The following is a 21,295-nucleotide window of genomic DNA, read 5'->3' as shown; positions in this document are numbered from 1 at the left end:
TTAGTGTCAATCCCTTGGTGTCCCTGATACACTGATTCTTCCTGGATAGTAAAATATGCAGATGCTCAAGCCCCTTATATAAAGTGGCCCAGTATTTGCATATGACCTATGCACACGGTCCTGTATACTTTAAATCATCTCTAGATGACTTATAATACCTAATACAATGTTAATGTTATGTAAATCTTTGTTATACTATATTGTTTAGGGAAAGATGGCATCAGATGTCATCTCTGAACATCCAGGTTCAGAACAGATACAATTTTTTTTAGTTGTAGGTGGACACAATACCTTTATTTATTAATTTGTGTGGTGCTGAGAATCGAACCCAGTACCTTGCGTGCTAGGCAAATGCTCAACCAACGAGCCACAACCCCAGCCCTTAAGCATTTTTTATCTGAGGTTGACCGAATCCACAGATGCTGAACCCATGCATAAAGAGGACCAACTCTATATAATGTTTAAATATATTAGGCACATGAGCAAACATAAACAAAAACAGATGACAATGGAAATGGAAATGAAACTATGGGGAGCTACTGCGACCCACTCACCGGGATGGCAGAAATTCAACAGTCCAACGACACCAAGTGTTGACAAGGATCCCAAGCAACAGGAACTCGGAGGAGGAGTTGCCAGTGGGGAGCAGATTGGTCCAAACACTTAAAATATTTACTGAAGCTGAACTATGCATTGCATGCCTTGTGCCTGAACAATCCCACTCCCAGTTAGATACACTCTGAAGAAATCTATGTATTGATGCACTAGGAAGCACATACAAGGATTTTCTTACACTATTGTTCTTGGGAGCCAAGAAAGAAAAACCACCCAAATGTCAATGGATACCAGAATGGATACCATGTAGCAATGAAAAGGAACACTCTATGGTGACACACACGGATGAATCTCACAAATACATTACTGAGTGGGAAAAGCATGAACATCTGAACTGGCAAGAATATATCCAGGGTCACTCGTCTGTATTCCATTCAAAGTCACACAAAGCTAAGCCCTATTGCTAAGAGCTGCAGACACAGCAGGGCAGATGATAAAGAGAACCAAGGAACAGGTTATCGTGAAGGTCAGGATAGTGGTTACTGCTGGTTACATGATAAAGAGAAGCAGAGATGATTATCATAAAAGTCAGAACAGTGGTCATCTCAGGGAAGGGGACAATGTTGATCTTGGAGTTTGAGCTGCATTCGCTTCTACATCTGGCGGGTGAGTTACCTAGGGATTCACTTTTACATACACATATATTTATGCTCTTTTTGACAATTATGTTATAGTTCATAATAAAAAGGAGAAAAGGATGAGATATAAATAAACAGAAGTTCTAATTTCTTCCCACAACTGGTTTTTGAAAAATACTGTTATTAGGCCCCCAAACTGGTCAAGAACCTATAGGAGGGCTGGGGATGTGGCTCAAGCGGTGGTGCGCTCGCCTGGCATGCGTGCAGTCCGGGTTCGATCCTCAGCACCACATACCAACAAAGATGTTGTGCCTGCCGAAAACTAAAAAATAAATATTTAAAAATTCTCTCTCTCTCTCTCTCTCTCTCTCTCTCTCTCTCTCTCTCTGTCTGTCTCTCTCTCTGTCTCTTACTCTCTGTCTCTCACTCTCTCTTTATTAAAAAAAAAAAGAACCTATAGGCAATCACAGGGCTGTAGTGAATGGGGATTTTGGGGGTTGTCTGTGAGGCCATTAGTTAGCCCAGGTTAATGGCTGTGCCTCGGGCCCTAGGCACAGGCCACCATAGCCTCTTTCATCTCCCACCCAGCTCGGGATGTCCCAGCCACCACACTCCCCTTCCTGGCCAAAGGCAGTGAAGCTGCGTCAGTCTGGGCACCTGCAGGCCACCTCATCCTACCTCTGGGCCCCTGACCGAGGCCTGGAGGCTCACTGTGGGAAAGGCACCTCAGTTACCCTCTGAACACACTAAAAGAAGGAAGCAAAAAAAGAAATAAAAGAGGATGGAGAAAAGGGAGGACAGAGAGCAGGCAACATACATTAAGGACTGACATTCCAGATGCGTGGATATTCCAGGAACTTGATGGAGGGGCAGAGGGGAGGCTGGGGGTAGGGGAAAGGAAAGAGGAAGAACAGAGAAGGTGCTGCAGGTGCGGGGAGCAGGGTCCAGGCCCAAGTCTTAGGACTCAGCAATGGGAAGGTCCACAAACCCCTTTGTCTCAGGGCTTCCAAGTGGCAGGTGGGTGGCTCAAGGGCCTCCCCTCCTATTCAGCAGCCTCCAGAACTCCTGGAAGAAAGGACTCTGACCAGGGCCTGCAGAGGTGTCCCCAGGTGAGAGGACTGGGGAGCAGGAGAGCTGCTCTTTTGGGGGTCCAGACAGAGGAAGGCACACTCAGTCAAGGTCCTGTGCTGGCCAGAGCCCAGAGCAAGCAAGCTCTTTGGGGCAAAGGGCTAGTTACTACCACGATTATGTTCACCCGTTTTTGTTCCCTTGGAACATCCTCCTAACTCTACCTTCTGTCATTCCACCTGTCTGTCCTTTGCAGTGATTGAGATTCCCTGGTGAGGCGGAGCCCAGTTGTTGCTCGACTCCGCAGGCTTGGCCAGCATAGTGCTGGGTACCCAGGAGGTGCTCAGGGCACACTTATTGATCCAAAGGTGCTGAAGGCCAGGAGGTTCTGGGATGGGGTTGAGGGTTCCCTCCTCTCAACCACACAGGGACAACACCAGCTGGCTGAGAGGGCTCCCAACTCTACCGCTCCAATCAGCCCTGAGCAAAGCCAGTTAGCGCTGCCCTCAGAGCAGCTGAATGCACCTGGCCAGGGCTGGGCGGAGATGAGAGACAGCAGAGGGGTGGACAGTATAGTGTGTCACCTCCTGGCCACTCCACACCCTTCAGGGACTAGAGGGGGCTGAGCAGGTGTTGTCCCCAAACCAATTATAAACAAGGCAGAGGACAAGCTGTGACTTCCCTTGGCAAACAGGAGCCAACAAACCAGAGCCCCGCCCCACAGACCCACTTGGAGAACTGGGGGGAGGGGGTGCTGGCAACCTCTCTGTGGGGAGGAACAGACTGAACCCCAAGCCAAGAAGGCTGGGCCTGCATCCTGGCGGAAGGGGGCAGGGCAGAGGCAGAGCTCAGGACCTTGTGGGGCTGTGGACAAAGTCCTGGGTATTAGACAGGGAAGCACCTGCAAGGTGGAGATTGTGGGTCAAGCATTTTTTGTGTCCTCATTTCTGGGCACATGATGGTGCCTTGACTTCCATTCACTCACTCATTCCACAGAGATTTACCGAGTATCCACCCTATTCAAGGCTCCCTTCCAGGCTCCAGGTGATACTGCATGGAGCAAAACAGACCAGAGTCCTGACCTCAGGGCGCCCACAAAGGGGTGCTGGCTCAGACCCCAAGCTCTTCTGTCAACCTCCTCTCCCTACCCTCCTCACCTCACACGGGGTTTCACCCCAACTCCCTCCAGTTTCCAAGGGCTACCACAAGCCCCAGGGTGAGCCCCCAGGCTCTCTTGACCATTCAATGCCCTCCAGGCCCTGGAAGATGGTAAACACAGCTACCTGCAACAGGGGTTCTCCATCAACCCTCCCGACCTCTGTGGGGCCAAGACAAGGAGAGAATGGTTTCTTTTTGTGTGTGTCTTATTATTTTTACTATTAATAAGAAATGCAATTCAAACAGTGATAAAATATTTGCCCGCTGTGGGCCAGAGTGAAACCCAACAGGCCTTTCGGCAGAGGCCCTCCAGTGATCTGAAGGGTTGCTTTGGAACTTGTCCCTATTCCAACAATGCTCCTGCAGCCCCCAAGCACCCATGCAGCAGCTTCAGCTTCTGCCACGTGTTCTGATGACCCCCTGGATAGCACCATCCTTCTTCGTCCATCTGACTTGGCCTTCATAATCAGTATATATTTCTTTTTTAAAATTTTTGTGCATTTATTTATTTTTTACATGAGCTCTCTTATTATTATTGTTTTCTGCATTACAATTCTTAGTACACCTTTATACCACAATTTATCACATCTCTGTATATAAGATATGTTGACACCAAATTCACATCTTCATACATGTATTTTGTATAATGATGAGGGTCTACTCAAGCAGCATATGTTTCTCAAGCATTGTCTTAAAAAAAAAAAATGGGACCAAGAACCACGTAAGTGAGTGGCGGTCAGTTTAATGGGATGTTGCAGTTTGGATATGGGTTGAGAGCTGTCTAAGGGTTCATATGTTGATATTTAATCCTCATTCGGAGGTATGAAGAGGGTAGAAACTTAATCTGACTATTGTGCTGAGACAGGGGTACTAGGGAGGTGATTAGGATAAGATCATTGGGGGGGGGGGCCCGGGATTGAATCCTGATGCTTTTATAAGAGGGAGAGAGTCCAGAAGGGACACACATATGCTCTGTGTCTCTTGCCATGTGATGCCCTGTACCACCTCAAGCAGGACTCTACCAGCAAGAAGTCTATCATCAGATGTGGCCTCTTGGCCTTTGACCAGAACTGTGAGCTAAATAAACACTTTTTCTTTATAAGCTCCCCAGCCTCTGGTATCTTGTTAGAGTAACATGAAACACACTAATACATGAGCACTGGGTGCAAAAGGTGTGTGTGTGGGGGGGGGGCGGAGGGACACTAAATGGTCTCAAAAATGGTCCCTTCCCTTCAGAATGGACACAGGACTCAATGGCCACTATAGCTCCCTGAGCAGTGGCAAGACAAGAGGCCCCAAAGGCAGTGGTTTTCTAAGTGTGCTCTGGGGACAAGGAACTCTGGCATCACCTGAGAACTTGTCAGAAATTTCAATTCCAGACCTCCTGGACTAGCAGACCTGCTGAAAGGGACACCCTGGGGTGGGGACAGCAATCTGGGATTTAACATTCCTCCAGGGATTTTGATGCACTCATATGTGAAAATCCCTGCCTAGAGAAATGGCATCAGAATCATTTGGGACTTTTTAAAATAGTGATGCCTAGGCTCCTCCCCCTGAGGTTCAGATGCAGAAGTGTTTTCTAAGGGCTCCCAGGTGACCATAACATACAGCCATGCTGCAGTAGGATGGAAAGGTGTGTCCTGATGGAGAGAAAGATTTGGTTAGTGGGAGGGGCAGGGGCAGGTGTGCAGAAGGCACCTGCATGAACAGGGCTGGGAGAAGGGAGTGCAGACCTGGGTTTCTAGACAGAGTCACCTGGAATTCCTGGAGAGCTCTCCACAGCATCATATCTAACTCTGGGACCTCCACTGTCTGCGTAAGACTCAACAAAGTGGCCTGTCCCCAAGAGGCCTGAGATGACCAAACCTCATTTCCTCTCCTCGTTATGCTCACACTTATGAGCCAGGACAGAAAGTTGCTGATGACTCTGTCTGTTGCTTCTGCCCCTATCTGCTGCCCTTGGATCTCACCCGCTGCCCGTCACCCCCACAGCAAAGCATTTCCTGTGGGCACCATAAGTCCCAGAGCCTCCCCTATCACTGGGATTTTATCTTTGCCCTCAGTGTCATCATAGCTAAAGAGATGGAGGAGGGGGAGGCACCAGGAGGACAGGGGAGAGTCACACCTAGGAGGGGGTAGTAAGCAGCCAGGCCAGATGCTCCCCAAGGAAGCCTGAGGGGCAGTGCAAGGGTGGCAGAGATGTTGCAGGCAATGCCAAGTCTCCTACCATCTGATTAAATGAAACTGGGCTGGGGTGGTGCACTGGGAGTGGTGGGAACTGTAGCCACTGGGCCTGCAAATTTCCATGGACAACATTCACATATAAGAGCATTAGACACGCAGGGAGAGCTGATTGAACCCACAGGCCATTATTCCCTCCCCGAAGCTCTCTATGCCTCTATTTCCTCACTTGAAAATCAAAAATGAAGAAATAAATGATTTATAAGAGTTAATCATAGCCAGGCATAGTGGCACACACCTGTAATCCCAGAGACTGCAGAGGCTGAGGCAGGAGGATAGACAGTTCAAGGCCAGCCTCAGCAACTTAATGAGATTCTCAGCAACTGAGTAAGACCCTATCTCAAAATAAAAAATGAAATGGCCTGGGGCTGTAGCTCAGTGGTAAAATGCCTCTGGGGTCAGCACCCGCCCCCCCAAAAAGAGTGGCTAAATATTACTCTAAGTACTAAGTGTGCTTGATGCAACAAAATATATCTTTCAGCACAATTAGGTAGGAGCTACTATAATCTTCATTTTTTAGGTATAGAAACTGAGGCACAGTGGGGCTAAGCAGCTTGCCAAGGGTCACACAGAGATAAGTAGCAGAGCTGGAATTCCAAGCCGGGCCCCAGAGCCCAGAGTGTGAACACTTCCATGTGACTAGGTTACACTTGGCCCAGGTGGCTATAGTTATGTCCCCAAAATACCTCCTGACTGCCTCACCAGGGCAATCTTTCACTAAATTTCAATCCAATAGACTCTAGCAGCCTCCCAAACAACCCTATATTCCTGCATTTCTGAACCCTGGTGCCTGACCTGGTGCCTGGGCAAATTCTGTAGTGTTCACATTGGCGGGAACCCCACAGATGATCTGGGTTCCCAGGCATGGAAACTGAGGCTGAGCAGAGCAGAATCTGCCCCAGCCACAGAGCCAGTCAGAGGGAGCTACAGTCCCTGACTCCTAATCCAGTGCCCTTATGACTTTTGCTGCTGTCCTGTTCTCCTCCAACGGTCCCACAGCCTTTCCTCCACATCTGATTAAGCAAGAAAGTTCTGAGGGCGTCACTGTAGGTTAATGGGCATGAAGTCCACGGCACAAAGCTGGGCACCCAGAAGGGTCAATATGGGATGCTGCCCTCCTTTCTTGGGTCATCTGAGGTTTCCAAAGAGGCCCAGAGAGCTTGGTCTGAACCATCTTCTCGCCTGTCCTGGCAGGACAGATCTCATCAGGCTCCTTTGGTCATCTGTGTCAGTAGCTCAGAAGAGAAGTGGGGAGACAGGTGTGGTCCTAGGAAAATGTATCCTGGACGGGAAAAAGAAGGTCCTCAAACCATCATGACAAAACCTTTGAAGAAAGCACTCCTGGCGGGGCTGGGGTTGTGGCTCAGTGGTAGAGCGCTTGCCTTGCCCACGTGAGGCACTGAGTTCAACCCTCAGCACCACATAAAAATAAATAAAGGTATGGTGCCCATCTACAACTAAAAAATAAAAAGAAAGAAAGCACTCCTGGGAAACCCTGAAGGTGATCTCCTTTAGGGATTTAGTGTCCCTTTGGAGTCAGTTAAACCTGGGTTAGAATCACAGTCCTGCTATGCCCAGGCTGTTACGACTTTCAGTAACTTGCCTAACTTCTCTGAATGGGTATAATAAAAACAATAATTCCTATCTCATCTAAAGAGTTAACACACAATAAATGTTGGCAACTATTGTTAGTAACTAAATTTTATTATATTGCTCCAGCACAGCATAAAGACATGAATAGCCTCTTAATATGTTATAAATGTGTTATTGTTACACTCTCATACACAGGCATCTACACAATTCATCTACACAGAGGGAACTGAATACCTAGAATCTCATAACCACACACATACACATGCATCCATTATATAAACTCCACACAAACCTCCAGGGCAACAGCATGTACTCACCATGCACCTCACTCACTGCTCTGCCCTTAATCCTGGGAGGCGGGGCCTTTTTAGTCCCTTCTCTCAGATGAGGAGGTGCACAGTCTGTGCCTACAGGCTCTCTGCATTCTGAAATGTGGACACTTCTGGCAGCTCTGGGAACCTCAGCACTATCCTGAGCCCCCCTCCCCCCATCAGAAGAGCCAACCCAATTTCCACTGTCATCTCCAGGGCAGCCCCAAGCTGGGCCCCAAGTGCTGACTTCCCTCCATCCCCAGGACAAAGGCCCAACCTGGCTTTAATGCCAGCTTCAGTTGGGGAAACCCCTGCTGCCTGCAGAAATGGAGTTGACTTTGAAAAGGAAGAGACAGAAGCCTGGGGGTGGCTGGGCCACTCCCTGTGGGGGCAGGTGCTAAGTAACTCTATAAACTCTAGCTAATGATGCAATTACAGCCATAAACAGAGCCCCAGGAGGGATCAGGGCCAGAAGTCATACCCTCAAAGGGCAGCTGGGCCAGAAGGATAGGAGTCCCTTTCCACCTATTTCCCAACTTCCCAAAAAGAGGATGTAGGGGAGCCTCACTGGCAGTGGGCATGGGCATCAGGTACCTCCACCATCCCAGGACCCTAAATGGGATCCTGCCTGCCCTGGCCCACCCCCTGCCAATCTCTGATTATAAAAAGCCTTGGCCCCCCCCCTTGGATTCCGGGCTCACCTGAGATGTTCCCTGCCCCATCCACTATACCCCTTCCCCTATACCTCTTCCAAGGAACCCAGAACTAAGAGATCTGGGTCTCCATTTGACTCCACCTAATAGATCTGAGTAAAGGGGAAAATAGCACTGCAGCTGAAACAGGTCTTGTAAACTGTAAGCAACAATTGACTCCTCTCCAGAAGAAGCAGAGCATGGAGTCACCCCAAATAGCCCTGCCCTTCATTATACCCTTTGGTTCACGGCTCTCCTATCTCCTCAGCCAGGAGGCAAGCAGAAAGGAGCCTAATGAGTTGCTATTTTCCCTAGGACTGGGGAAATTGAGGCATGGTAAAAACATACTCCAAGACTACCAGGCAGGGCTCCCAAGGCAGCTGGCCCTTCCCCTTCCACTGCCAATAACTATTGCTGTCTCTCCCCAGACTGGGCAGGACCTGGGGGCTGTTTCCCAAGCGGGGTACTGAGCCTGTCTCAGAGGGAACAGGCCAAGGAGACAGGCCTATGCCTTGGATCCCAGTGCATCCTATACCTAGCCACCCTAGCGGAAACCAGAGACCAGCCTCCACCTCACACCAACTGCCTAAGAGTGCCAGATTCAGGCCAGCAGAATCTGGCGAGGGTGGGTGCGGGGGCTTGAGGCCAAGTCCCTGAGACCTTTTTTTCCTTCCTTGCAAGATCAAGCACTCCCTCACTCAGTGTTGGGAGTGGGTGCGGTGGTAATTAACCGACAATTCCCCAAAGAGCGAGCGCTAAGCAAAAAAGAAAAGAAAAAGAAAAAGAAAAAAAAAATCTGCGCTCAAATTTAGTCCCGAAACTGTTGGCGCTGAACGGTCCCCAAGAACAGACTAGCGAGAGGACGACGGCTGGAACTGATAGGGGTTCGGGAAAGGACGAGGCGGTGAGCAGCAAAGGAGAATGGAAGGCGGGGGCCTGCGCAGAGCAGGCACTGGCTCAGACGAGCCCCGCCCGGGCGCCCTCCCTTCCTCCCCAGAGCGCGGGGCCGGGGTGCGCCAGGCGGCTGCGGCGCGAACCTGCTCGCGCAGCCCAGAGCAGCTCGGGGCAGCCGTGCGTGAAGCCAGAACCCGCTCCGGGAGGGGGTGAGGGGCGGGTACCAAGGTGGCATCTATCCGCACGGTTCGCGGAGGCAAGCGCACGCACTGGGTGGAAGAGCTGATCGGGGTACTGGAAGGGGGAGAAGGGAGAGTTGACCCGAGGGGCGGGGTAGCTTGGGGTGGGCGGCGCGGACTCTGGGGTACGGGGAAGGGGGCGTGCTTTCCGGGATTCTGGACCCAGAAGCGGCCGGGGTAGCGGGGCGGGGGCGGGGGCGGGGGCGGGGGCAGGGGTGGGGGGCGGTGCTCAGGAAGGCGGGCGGGCAGCTGGGAGCTCCGAGGGAAGCAGAAAGTGCCGTGCGCGGTGGGTACCCTCTGGAGTTGGGGTTCCCTCAGGTAGTGGTAAAAAATGCAAGGGGAGAAAAGGACTGCCCAGAGACATCAGGGGACTGGGTCTGGGAGGCTTCGAGACTAAGGGGGAGGAAGGGACGGAAAGGGAAGGAGAGATGGTACTTCCACCCGCCCCCCAGTAGCAGCCCAGCCCCCGGGGCGTGGCGCTACTCCGACCCTCCCACTCCCCCGGACCATCCAGGCAGGGCCCGGCCGCGCCGGACTCGGCCCCCGCACACCTCCCCTACCTCCGACCACCTCCCCCGCATCACCCGCCCCAGCCAGGCCGGGCGGGGGGGTGAGCGCAGGGCCCAGGCGTCCCTCAAACTTCTTGCAAGTTCACTCCCACGCCTCCCGCCCCTTCGACTCCCTACTCTCCGGCCAGGAAGGCCCATGCCCGCCCTGGCCCCTCCCGCCCGGTTACATAAGGTCGCGGAGCAGCCGCCCCCGGCCCGGGCCTGAAGGGAGGGGCTGAAGGGGCTACTCGGCTCAGTGGGCAGCGTCGCTCCGGGCACACGCCGAACACCCGGGGCTGGGCGAACTGCCGGGCGGGGTGGCGAGACTACTCGGTCCCGCTCCACTCTCCAGCACGCACCCCCCCGCACCTGTCTCCTGGACCCGCGGGATGGGGGCTGAAGAACCGGGGGAGGAGACCCCGCGCACTCGACGCGCCCCCTGCCCCCTGGCCCTGCTCACCTCGCTCTGAAGGTCAATCTGTCCGCCGCCTGCGATTCCGGCAACTTGTCCCAAGTTGGGGTGTCCGGCCTGAGAGCTGCACTCGCCGCCTGGTCCCGGACTTCTTGAGCAAAGCGCCACCAAGGAGGCCCGCCCCGCCCTCCCTTCCAGCCGCCGTCGGCGCCGCAGCCGCTCCCTGCGTCCCACCCGCGTCCGCCGCCTCTGCTGTCACCGAGCCCCGCGCCCGGCGCCCGGGCTCCGGCTGTCACTCCGCGCCCACTTCCCGCCGCGCCCGGCAGAGGGCAGCACCCGACCTGCGGCCCGCCCCGCCCCACCCCCTGCGGTCCTGCGGCGTCGCCCGCTAGGAAGCGTCGTCCCCGCTGCAGCCCCGCTAGGCATGTCGGGATTTGAAGTCCCGCAGAGCGGAACTTCGGGACTTGGAACTTTTGTTCCTCTTCTACACTTTCACCAGTTTTCTTTCAACACTTAGTAGGTGATGTCCCGAACCATACCCCACTGCATTACATCCTGTGGGTTTCTGATCACCAAAGAGGGGCTACAGCAGGTTCTCCACGAATCTAGGAGGGATAGGGTCGCGGTTGGTGTATCCTTGCTCGGAAACTCCTCGGAGGCAAACCGCTCCTGGTTTGGAGTGGGTTGCAGGAACTGGATCTTGCCCTCTTATTCCAATCTCTAAGTATAAGAGGTGAGTCTGGGATCAACGTGCTGAAATATGAGTAGAACGGATCCCACAAGTTCCGGCCAGGAATGCCCTCACTTACACTAGCCAGTTCTTGCTAGTAAAAAAAAAAAAAAAAAAAAAAAAAATTGTGACCTTCTGTCACGTTTATCACCTTCCTCTTTAGGAAATTGAGGGTGTTAAGCCATCATTTTTATTTGATTCCTTCTTTCTCCTCCACCTCCCTTCTCCCCACTTCTCTCCCTACTCTTCTTGCTCCTCCCACCCTGCCCCGCCCCTCCTCCATACATCCTGTTACCCCAGTTTCTGGGGTTTTGCTAGGAAGCACCTGAGAATGACAGAAATGAGCCCAGAAGGACAAACCTCTTCCTGAGTTGGTTGAGCAAGTGGGCTTGATTTCCATGGAACTATCCACCTTCTTGGTGGGTAAGGGACAGCCCTCCTCCAAACAAAAGTCCTGGTACAGAGGAGTCCAGGTAATGTTCAGTCAGACTAACTTAGTTCCCAGCCTACAGATACACTTGAAGAAATAGTACGTAGCTTAAATTCCTCCCTCAAGGACACCATTAAGGTTGCAAGTTCACATAGGTGTCCAGAATCTTCAGAAAATTCTGGCCAAGTTTGATTAAGAGCTGAAAGGACAGACATCTAGATCTGGAAATTATGTCCCCCACTTCACACTGCCAGTGGACATGCATGTGGGGCCTGATTCAGTGGTAGCTGTGGGACTGGTAAAGTGGACCACCAGAGCATCTCAGGTTGTTAGAGTAGGGACCCTTACCCGTCACCTATGCTCCATTACCACTGCCACCCTCTCTAGAGGAAAGTTGTGAAGACACTCCAATCTCTGAGGAAGACAGAGTCCATCTCCATGCCTTAGCTAAGGACCCATTTCACTTACAATCTCAGTGACCCACCAAGGAACATCATGGCCCCAATATCTATCAGGGTGAGACCTGTCCTGATTCCCACTCTGCCATTCCCTGAGACCCAGGACTACTTACAAGAAACAAGAAAACTCCAACAACAACAGGCTGACAATATGGGATACTGTTTATTATTAGGGAAGGTCCACTAAGAATGGCACATTGCAGAGAGGAAGGACAGAGGGCCCCAGGCAAGGTGGGGCCAAGAGGAGGACGGGAGCCCAGGTGTCCAGGAGGAAAGTCTAGGCGGCAGTGGCAAAGCCCACCCTGTTGTTGGCCATGTCAAAGACGGAATAGTAGGACCTGAGGAAGACATCCCCAAGAATCCAAAAGGGCTGGCCATTTCCTGAGGACACGTAGGTGGCTTCCAGTCCAACCAAGCAGTAGCCATTCTCCTGCTCAAGAGAGAAAGGCAGCACTCATTCATTCGGTCACACATGGCTTGGCCATTGCTAGCCTGAGCCCTGGTCAATGAGCAGGGCAAGGACTGGCCCTGAAGGCTCATAGAGAAGGTGATGTTTCACAAGAGGGGCTGGTGGGAGGGATTTTCCAGTGGTAAACACAGGTTGTAGTGGCCTCTGCAGGGTCACCTATTTCCATGCTGGGTATCTTTTCTTGCTAAAGCTCCCTTCTGTTCCTCATTGGCAAAAGCAGAATGGTGGTTCAGCTTAGAGTAAAGCTAGCTTGCATTCAGACTTTGCCTTCACCCTCATCATCTGTGCAGCTGGATCAGCTATTGAACCTCTCTGAACCTCCAGGTTTTCATTTGTAAAATAGAATGAGAATCTCCCCATCCAATACTGTGACAATTCCCTTTACCTAAAGGGAAGCCTAGGCACCGGGGTTCACCACGGGCTATCCCTAGAGAGAGCCCCTCTCCACTGGTTAAGAGACTGATTGATCATGGGTGACACTCTTCTGGTGGGGATAATTCCAGGTGACATGAGTTGGGAAATGGCACAGGGCCAGATGGAGCTGTTCTGGCTGCACCTGTTCCTCCCCCCCAGTGGTTCAGCCCCAGGGACCAGGACTTACATTGAGGATGTAGGCAGAGGGCAGCAGAGGGAACTGCATCCCGTTGATGACGAAGGTGAAGGTGGGCAGGTTCTGGACGTCATTACAGTTCACAAAAAACTGCAGAGAAACAGGTTCTTCCAGGTCCCCTCATTCCCCACCCCAGAGCACCTGCTAAGCCTCCTGGATGCCCAAGACCTCTTTTTGGAGCAGAGGGCACAGTTCAGGACAAATGCTATGTAGGTACTGCGTGGGTGTCACGTGCACTACTAGAGTGGGTGACATCTGGAGAGACCTGAGAATGTCCCACACCCAAAGACGCTCCTCCTGCCTGAATGGCCCCTCTGAGAGGTTGAATCGATGCCCTTTTCCTAAAGGTGTCCTTTGAAACTACAGAGCCATGTGCAAAAAGTGGACCAGGGCTCCCTCCCCTAGTGGGGAGGGCTAATTAGGTGACCATTTCATTTGCCAGGACACACAGGAGCAAGGGGGCATAGCTGTGTGGTGGAGAGGGAGGTGTGGATTGAGAGTTGTCCCTTGTTACTCACTTGGCCCCAAGTTTTACTCACAGGGACCCACGTTGCACAAACAACAAACACTGAGCTGACCTCTCCTGGCCAGGGCACATCCATGCCACACCCACCTGTCCATACTCGTCCTCCTGGGCTCCTATAGCTTGCAGAAGGGAGCTCAGGTACTGCTGGGGCACGGTGAGCAGAGAGGTTCCTGTGTCCACCATGGCCTGGCAGCCCTGGGAGCACCAGCCAGAAGCCTCTTCCCCAACATAGAACCTGAGTGGCAAGAAGAGGGCAGCCTCAGCCCAATCAGGTCAGGGCAGCCAGGGGAGACCTTCCCGGCACAGGGGAGCAGGCACCCAATAAAGATGAGCCCCCCCAAGGGCCATTGCAGCTTGTTCCCTTCCTCATATTCCCTCTGAGTCTGTGCAGGGTCACCTGAAGGATCCAGGGATATATTTTAAAAACTTCAAGAGAGTTTTGAGAATCATTGAAAACCAGGGTTGTCGTGTTTGTTGTAAGGACGAGGAAAAAATTAGTTGTTCCACACACCTCAGGTTCTAATCTGTTCTAATCCCCTCCACTACTTGGGATTCCACATGTGCCCCCTCCTACCCCCTTCTCCAGACCCAGGGTTGATGCCCCTGCAGAGGCCAACTGAGGCTCTAGGGAGGACAGGCCACAGGAGTCCTTGGTGCCTCCACATCAGTGGAACCTGGATGTGCATGTGCCAACGGTGTCCAGAAGCCAGCTCCAAGGAAGATGCATCCCAAAGGGTCCCCCACCCCAGACTCACTCCTCGATGCCGATCTGCCAGTAGAGCTCCCGGGTGACAGGAGCCCAGGAGATCTGCCCTGTGTACAGGCTCTCGTCCACACCTCCAAAGATGACCGCTCCTCCGTCCTCAGATCCCTCTTGGCTGCAGGACACACATGGAAGGGGAAGGGAGGGAGAGGTTAAGGAAGGGGACACACATATTGAGAAGTCACCTTCACTGGGAAAGAGCATCTTCCCAGGATTCACATGGGGGTGTCCTGAGGACAAGGCCGTGTGTTCCCACAGCTCCCTGAATGGTACTTCCCTAAAAGCATGCTACAGAGCACCCACATTGTGCTGCCTTCTGCCTCTGAATTCATGCCATTGCTGGACCCTGTCACCAGGAGCCCTACTGAAACCCAAGCTTTTTCTTTTCTGCTGCAAATAGATAAGGGAAGGCTTTGGTGGAGGGCAGGGAAACACAGGCCATGTTTCTTTCAGAAGATTCCACTGAGTGGTAGCAGAGTGGGGGGAGGCACCTGGGGTTACGGGTACAAGTATGAACAGGCCAAAGGAGTCCCCAGGGTTAGTGTCAGGGTCAATGTGTTGAAAGCAGGATGAGGAGACAAAGCCACAGCAAGAAGATGGAACTGACTCTAGACCTTAGAGAGGAAGAAAGCTGGACAGCAAGAGAGAAAAGCCAAGCCCAGGCCCCTCCTGACCTGGCCTGCTGTGGGGGCTGGGAGGACAGTGGGTGAGGAGTCAGTCGAGGGCCTAGACCAGGAGACTCCAAGACCTAGAAGGACCCAAGCAGGAGGAGAGGAAGCAGGTCACTGGACAGAGAGGCCTCAGGGAGAAGCACAGGCGAGGCAGGGGCCTCTCGGGGCCCAGAGCAGCAGGCAGGCCCAAGACATGGGGAATTAGAGCAGCGACACCAGGGGGAAGTTAAGACTGAAGAAGGAGAGACCATCCTGCCTGGGAAGGCAAAGGGTCATGAGAGTGGACTGGGGCAGAGGCAGGGGAGCAGGAGAGTCAGAGCCCAGGAGCTGAGGCTCTGAACAAGTGTGGCCCAGCCACCCCCTGCTGGGAGGTCTCCACACCCCAAGGGATCAGGGCTTGGTACAGGGCAGGACTTAGGGACCCGCAGGGCAGTCTCTCACTTGCTGAGGTAGACGCTGAACACGGGGCTGGACAGGGCGTCCACCCGCAGCATGCCCTGCAGGGCTGTGGTGGCACCTCCCGAGGACAGGCCAGGGTAGGCCAGGCCCATGATGCCATCGAACTGCATATACACAAAAAAGGTACCCGGCTCCTGCTCACTCAGGCCAAACTCCTGATTGGGGACCTGGATGCTCTGGACCTGTGGGGGGAAGACACATTGGAGTGGAGGTGACACTTCTGACTGCATCTATGTCCTCCTGCCCCATGCCACCACAGAACCTACATGGTCATCCCTCCTCCTTCCTCCTTGGCCCATTTGCCCACTTCTCCACAGGCATCCCAACTGTCACTTCTCTTCCAAGGGCCTCCTCCACTGTAGCCTCCCATGCCCACACCTCTGCCCCCCAGTTCTAAGCTCCTGAAAAAAGGCACCATGCCTGACTGGTCACTCTGGTGCCCCATCCTGGACAGGAAAGGACAAGGACATCTAGGTCCCCACCCTCTCACACCCCCCATCCAGGGTGGGGGTGGCAGCTGGAGCACTCACAGTCAGGGTGTCATAGCCGAAGAAGCCAGTGAGGCTGCCGGTACCATACTGCAGGGAGAAGGTCTGCCCGTTGGTGGAGAAGGTGGAGGACTTGCTGGGGTTGAAGCGAGGGTGTGTGGCTGCAGGAGGGACCCATGGAGGCCAGGGGTGAGCAGAGGGCTGCCTGGCTCTCAGGCTCATGGGCTGCACCCCTGCCTGGCCCTCAGCCTAAGCTCCCAGCCTGAGGCGTCAGCACCCCCACCTGGTCACCAAGGAGGGACTGACAGCTTTGGCCCCAGAATCCTCTTAGTTGGAAGGCATTGGCCTGAAAGCCCATGTTTCACAGGTAATTGGATGCCCGGATGATGACCACCCTGTAAGCAGGTGCCCTAGACTCCACCTCTATCTCTATCCCACCAGAAATTGGCACAAAGCCTATTGGGAAATGCTCATTCAGTGAGGAGTGGGAGGGAGGCCTAGAGAGGAATCCACTCAGCCCAACCCCGATTCACCCAGGAGCTGGGCATAGTGGGATGTGGAGATGGCATGGGGTGTGCCAATGGTGGACAGAGATGTCCGAATTCCAGCCCCAAGATTTTGGAAGGAATTAGGGCAGACTTAAAACTGAAGATCCTCTGTCTCCCTAAATGACTCCAGGACAGGGAACACATCCAGCAGAGTTGTGGTCAGTCCCTGGAGACGCTCAGGGAGAATCTAGTGGATAGGAGAGTGGAGGGCGAGGCACAGAGTGGACAGCGTCCTGAGGGGAGGAGCAGCACTGCCCGAGGAGCAGGAGAGGGTGGAGCAGAATGAACTGGAGGGGGTGAGGTGGACGGCAGAGATGAAGGGGTCCATCCTGACACCAGGCAAGGCAAGGGGCCACCCTGGACAGGGCCAGCCTCCTCCCTCTGGCTTCTTGATGCCCTGAGACCCTAAACAAGTCCCTGGTCCTCCTCAGGAGTGAGCACCCTTCCCTGCCTGCATCCCTGGAGATGCCAGTGCCCGGCCCTGCCCAGGGGCCCTCCCTGCCCAGCCCAGCACTCACTGCAGGCCTGGCTCTGGCAGTAGACCGAGGGCACCCACAGGTTGGAGGAGCCAGTGTCAAACAGGACCAGGAAGTTCTGGGGTGGAGTCCCGATGCTGATCTCACCAAAGTAGGCAGCCTGGGGAGCCATGGGGATGGCTGTGAGCATTAGGGGGACCCAGGGGCCAGGCTTCTCCATGGGAGAGCAGGAAGGCCAGCCCTGCCCTACAGTACCACCAGAAGCCCGGGTCCCAGACACACAGGCCTCAGTCCCAGCCTGCCCAGGGCAGCCATGTGGTCTCTGTGGGTCAGCTGCCAGGTTGGCTGGGGCCCTCCCCATGCTCTGCCCAATGGGCCACTCACAGCAGGGTGGCCCAGGCTGGCAGGACTGGGAGAAGGGAGCAGCCTCAGGGTGGGAACGCAGGGAGTCCCCAGCTTTGGCAGCAGGGACAGGGACACCTAGAGACTACGACTCACATCCATGTAGCTCATGGGCTCATAGAGCACGCTGAAGTCGCTGAAGTGGTACTTCTGAGCCGGGTCGTACTTGTGGGTCCTCAGGAAGTCCCCCAGCAAGCCCTTTTCCCTCATGGTCTGACGCATAGTCTTCATTTTCCTCAGGGGGACCCTAGGGGAGGCTGGGTGTCAGGGCAGGGTCCCCCTCTTCCTCTACCTTCTCATTTCTTCTCTCCCTGATGTTCTCCCTCGCCTCCTTCCCTCTTCCTCTTCTTTCTTTCCTTCGCCCCTTCTTTCAACCTCACTCAGCACTTCTCCAAGACTCAGGAAACAATGAACTTCCCTCATGTCTGCCCTCAGCCCCTCTCAGGGGTCCTGCTCCTGCCCTGGCCTCTACTCTCAGAGACCTTGAAAATACTTCCCATGAAGGGGAGAGGGACTTGGGACGCTATGAGTTTACACCTTCCAGAGGATGTCTGCTGATATTTGTTCTTTTGTTGTTTAAGGTTCAGGTCTGGGATGTGACTCAGTGGGAGAACATTTGCTGAGCATGTGCCTGACCTGGGTGCAGTCACCAGCAACATGAAAACGTAGAAATGAAATAAAATAGATCTCAGAAATAGCAAAACTCACACCAAAGTATGTCCCTTCCTGTGGTGCACTCTGATACCTGGTACTGCCTAGTGAGACACACCATGGAGTAGAGGAGCACCAATAATCCCCTAATATGTTTAGTCTGCAGCTGATTGAATGTGTGGCTATAAGTTCACACAGGAAAGGCCCTCTGCACTCTTCCCAGGTGGCACAGCAGGCAGGATGGCAGGCAGGGAGCCCTGTGGTCTCCTGAACCAGATCACCTGCTCCATCCTGAATTTTCAACACCTCATGTTATAGTGATTTACAGGAATTAGTGTTTTTGCTAAAATAACTTTGGCTTCTTCCAACCAATTTGGGGTCTCAGAAAATTTTTGGAGAGATTATCTGTCTCCTCTAGAAAGGACTGTTATTTTCTGTAGGAAGAAACCACACCCTTCTTGTAAAGGCCGGCGTGGGCATAGTCACCCTACTCTCTGCTTCAGGACCATCTTCTACCCTCAGTCTGGGAGGCTCCAGCAGGGGCAGCCTTCCCTGGCCCAACAGGTAATCCCACTCAGACCCAGCTGCTGCCCCCTGACTAGATGCTCCATACAGGGCTGCAGGCTTCCTGAGGTTCCCTGCACCCAGAGCCAGGCCCACACTCACCTGACAAGTGTAGTCGACGCCTCCAAGGCCAGGAGGCAGACCAAGGCCACCACCATCCACTTCATGATGCCGATTCCCAGCTGGTCACAGAGCAAGCGCCACTCTGAGATCCACGGTCGCAATGGAGTGAGGACTTCAGCTCTCCCTCTTTATACCCCCTGGATGTGGCCGAGTCCCTCCCTCCGTGCCCTGGGCAAGCATGACCCTAACCAGGGTGTCCCCTGCACACCAGGTTGCCATTGTTTCTCTGTTTTTCCCCTGGACCATGGCCACAGCTGACTTTTCAACTTGTTGACTTTTGAATCCAACAGCAGAGGCCAGGAGGTACGGGCGATAAGACAGAACAAAGTAGCCATAAGATGGAGGGGCAGAGCTGCTCCTCCTCCAGGATCCAGTGGTTTGTGTGTGCATTTTGCGGTGAGGTCTATGAGGCAGAGACAGAGAGAGGGGCATAGGAACGTAGGAGGGTTTCTTGGCCAGCAAGTCTTGACATGGGGGATCACAGGATCTTTGTCATGGGCTCTCTCCTGTGTGCTGTAGGCAGCTTCACACCACCCTGGTGGCTGCCCACCGGGTGCCAGGAGCAGTCCCTGAGCTGTAACAATCAGAAATGTGTCTAGGGGTTAACTAATGTCCCCCAGTAGGGGTGAAATCATTGAGAACTGTGTGCTTAAGTGATGCCCCTGGTGGTCTGGCTCAAGTACCGGCTCCCAGCACCCCAACTCCTTGGGATGGAATTGGGGCATGTGTGGGGGGTCCCGGATGAGTAGGTATATAGTGAGGAGGACATGTTGGTAACAAGGCAGTTCTGATGCTGGGGATGGGGCTGGAGACCATTGGCAGAAGTCATTGACAGGGGGAGTCTTCACAGGCTTTTCAAATCCATCAGGGGACTTGGAGAAACCCTCAGCACATGACCAGGTCACACTCACAGGGTACACCATCTGGGCATTGGCCGTGCCTTGGGCAACAGAATGGAGTGAAACCGGGAACAGGGCACAAGCAGAGAGCCACCCTTGTCCTTGTCCCCTTTTTCACTGTCTCTCCCTATACCCCCTGCAACTCTGTCCTGACCTAGTTCTCCTGAGAGGCCTCTGTGTCCCCCATTGCCCTTTACCAAGCCCTGGTCTGCCCCCCTCTGGCCCAAGTCAGGTTTTTCTTGTCCCTCTCTCCATCATCTGGGGCCCCCCCACACCCATACCCCCACCTCCCCTACCCCTCATTGCCACCTCCCCGTCTTCCCATCTACAATCTTCCCAAGGCTAAGCTGACCTGAAACTGGACTGCCAGGAAAAAGTCCCCATGCCAGCATCCTCTCTGCCACTTTGTACCCAGCGCTCAGGGTTCCAAACAGATTGGTCATACCTTTGGGCCCCAGGCAGAAGGCCAGGGCCACACCTGCCTACCAAAGGCAGCATCTGGCCAGCAGGGGATTTTCCACTCTGGCCACCACTGCCCACTGCCTATCCAGACCTAGGCATCCTCCCCAGGCCTCATGATGGGGGAGGCAGGGAAGGAACTAGAGTCTGCCCAGCTCTCCCAGAGAGGGAGGTCCCTGCCTGATGGTTGTCAATGCCAACCCAGGTCCCTTCCTCCCTGCAGTCTCCAGAGCCATGTGGGACTCTGAGAGGAATCAAGGCAGGGAGCATTTCCCCTGAGCTGGGCATCCCCACATCCAGAAGAGAAGGAAAAAGAGTCATAGGATCCTTGGTTTTCTGCTAAGTCCATGGAATGCCCTGACCTCGGGAGGCCTACTGGACCCAGCCTGGGGTTCCAGGGACCCTTCCTCCTGTGGTAGGATGCCAGGGTCTGACAGTTGTCAGGCTCGCCTTCCCCAGGCCTAGTGACACCACATCCCTTCTGAGTGTCCCTGGCTTCAGCATCAGGATAGGCATCCTGCTCAGCTGCCAGGACCTGAGGATCTGCATTCCCTCCCACCCCCCTGCTCCTTCCTGTCAGTCTCATGGGAGACCCAGGTGGCCTGTCCTGTCCCACCCTCCACCCTCCATACACAGAAGACTCACTCTTTGACATGACTGGCATCTGCAGTGTCGGAAGGCACCTGAGAAGTCCTCCTGGGCCACCTCTGACCCCACACAGAAGCCCAAGGAGGCCTGACCTGCGGGCTCCCACCAAGACATCTTCTCCCCCAGACACCACACAGCAGCACCATGGTGCTGGGTCTCCTGTGTCTAGCCATGGGCCTCCTCTCCATGGACCAGATGCACCCAAGTGCACAGACTGGGCCTTCCACTTCTCTGTGTCCAGCTCTGGGCTTAGGAAATCAATAGAGTTGATGGAGCCCAGGGACTTGTTCTCATTGAAGCTCTGCTACACCCCACACCCCATTGTCCCAGGGGCACACTTCCTCCTAATAACCCAAACTGCTCTCCTGGGAGACCTTGACACAGAGGGGATCTCAGGGCTACAGGCTGCTGGTGTCCAGGAAAGAGGCAATTCTTCTGCATGCCCATTTCTCATTTCCTTTCTGCCTCACCTTCCTCAAAGTTTGTCATAAGATGTGTGCAGTGTCACATGGCTGTAATCCTAGCATCTCAGGAGACTGAGGTAGGAGGATTGCAATTTTGTGGCCAGACTC

General features: G+C 53.8%; 2 protein-coding genes across 5 annotated transcripts in view; both read right to left on the bottom strand.

Moving 5' to 3' along the window:
• The window catches only part of Tfeb (transcription factor EB), a 45,619-nt gene extending 34,963 nt beyond the window's left edge, over positions 1-10,656 (bottom strand). For 2 of the 4 annotated variants that reach the window (XM_026383478.2, XM_026383479.2), the window contains exon 1: positions 2,486-2,772. The gene's annotated coding sequence lies outside the window, so the exon portion shown is untranslated. Of the gene's footprint in view, positions 1-2,485; positions 2,773-10,397 lie in introns of those variants that run through there. The other 2 variants (XM_026383480.2, XM_026383477.2) reach the window with 2 other exon arrangements.
• Positions 10,657-12,244: 1,588 nt separating this feature from the next.
• LOC144256605 (gastricsin-like) lies at positions 12,245-18,761 on the bottom strand. The gene is made up of 9 exons (XM_077801917.1): positions 18,697-18,761; positions 17,476-17,626; positions 17,020-17,137; positions 15,996-16,114; positions 15,448-15,647; positions 14,328-14,450; positions 13,660-13,807; positions 13,038-13,136; positions 12,245-12,397 (listed from the first exon to the last, which is right to left on the bottom strand). Exons 1-9 carry the CDS (start codon positions 18,759-18,761, stop codon positions 12,245-12,247), a joined length of 1,176 nt encoding a protein of 391 aa, XP_077658043.1.
• Positions 18,762-21,295: the final 2,534 nt, after the last annotated feature.

Source organism: Urocitellus parryii, chromosome 8, assembly GCF_045843805.1.
Source record: "Urocitellus parryii isolate mUroPar1 chromosome 8, mUroPar1.hap1, whole genome shotgun sequence".
Lineage (NCBI taxonomy): Eukaryota > Metazoa > Chordata > Mammalia > Rodentia > Sciuridae > Urocitellus > Urocitellus parryii.
The sequence above is the reverse complement of the archived record's forward strand: the minus strand, read 5'-3'. Positions and strand labels throughout refer to the sequence as shown.

Bases quoted from the DNA above. Each gene is read 5' to 3' on its own strand.
- LOC144256605 (XM_077801917.1), bottom strand. From the start codon at position 18,761: ATGAAGTGGATGGTGGTGGCCTTGGTCTGCCTCCTGGCCTTGGAGGCG. The intron at 15,648-15,995 runs GTGAGTGCTCCA...TTCCCCCCACAG, and splicing joins TCGGCTATGACACCCTGACT to GTCCAGAGCATCCAGGTCCC. The intron at 14,451-15,447 runs GTGAGAGACTGC...TGTGTCCTGCAG, and splicing joins TTCAGCGTCTACCTCAGCAA to CCAAGAGGGATCTGAGGACG.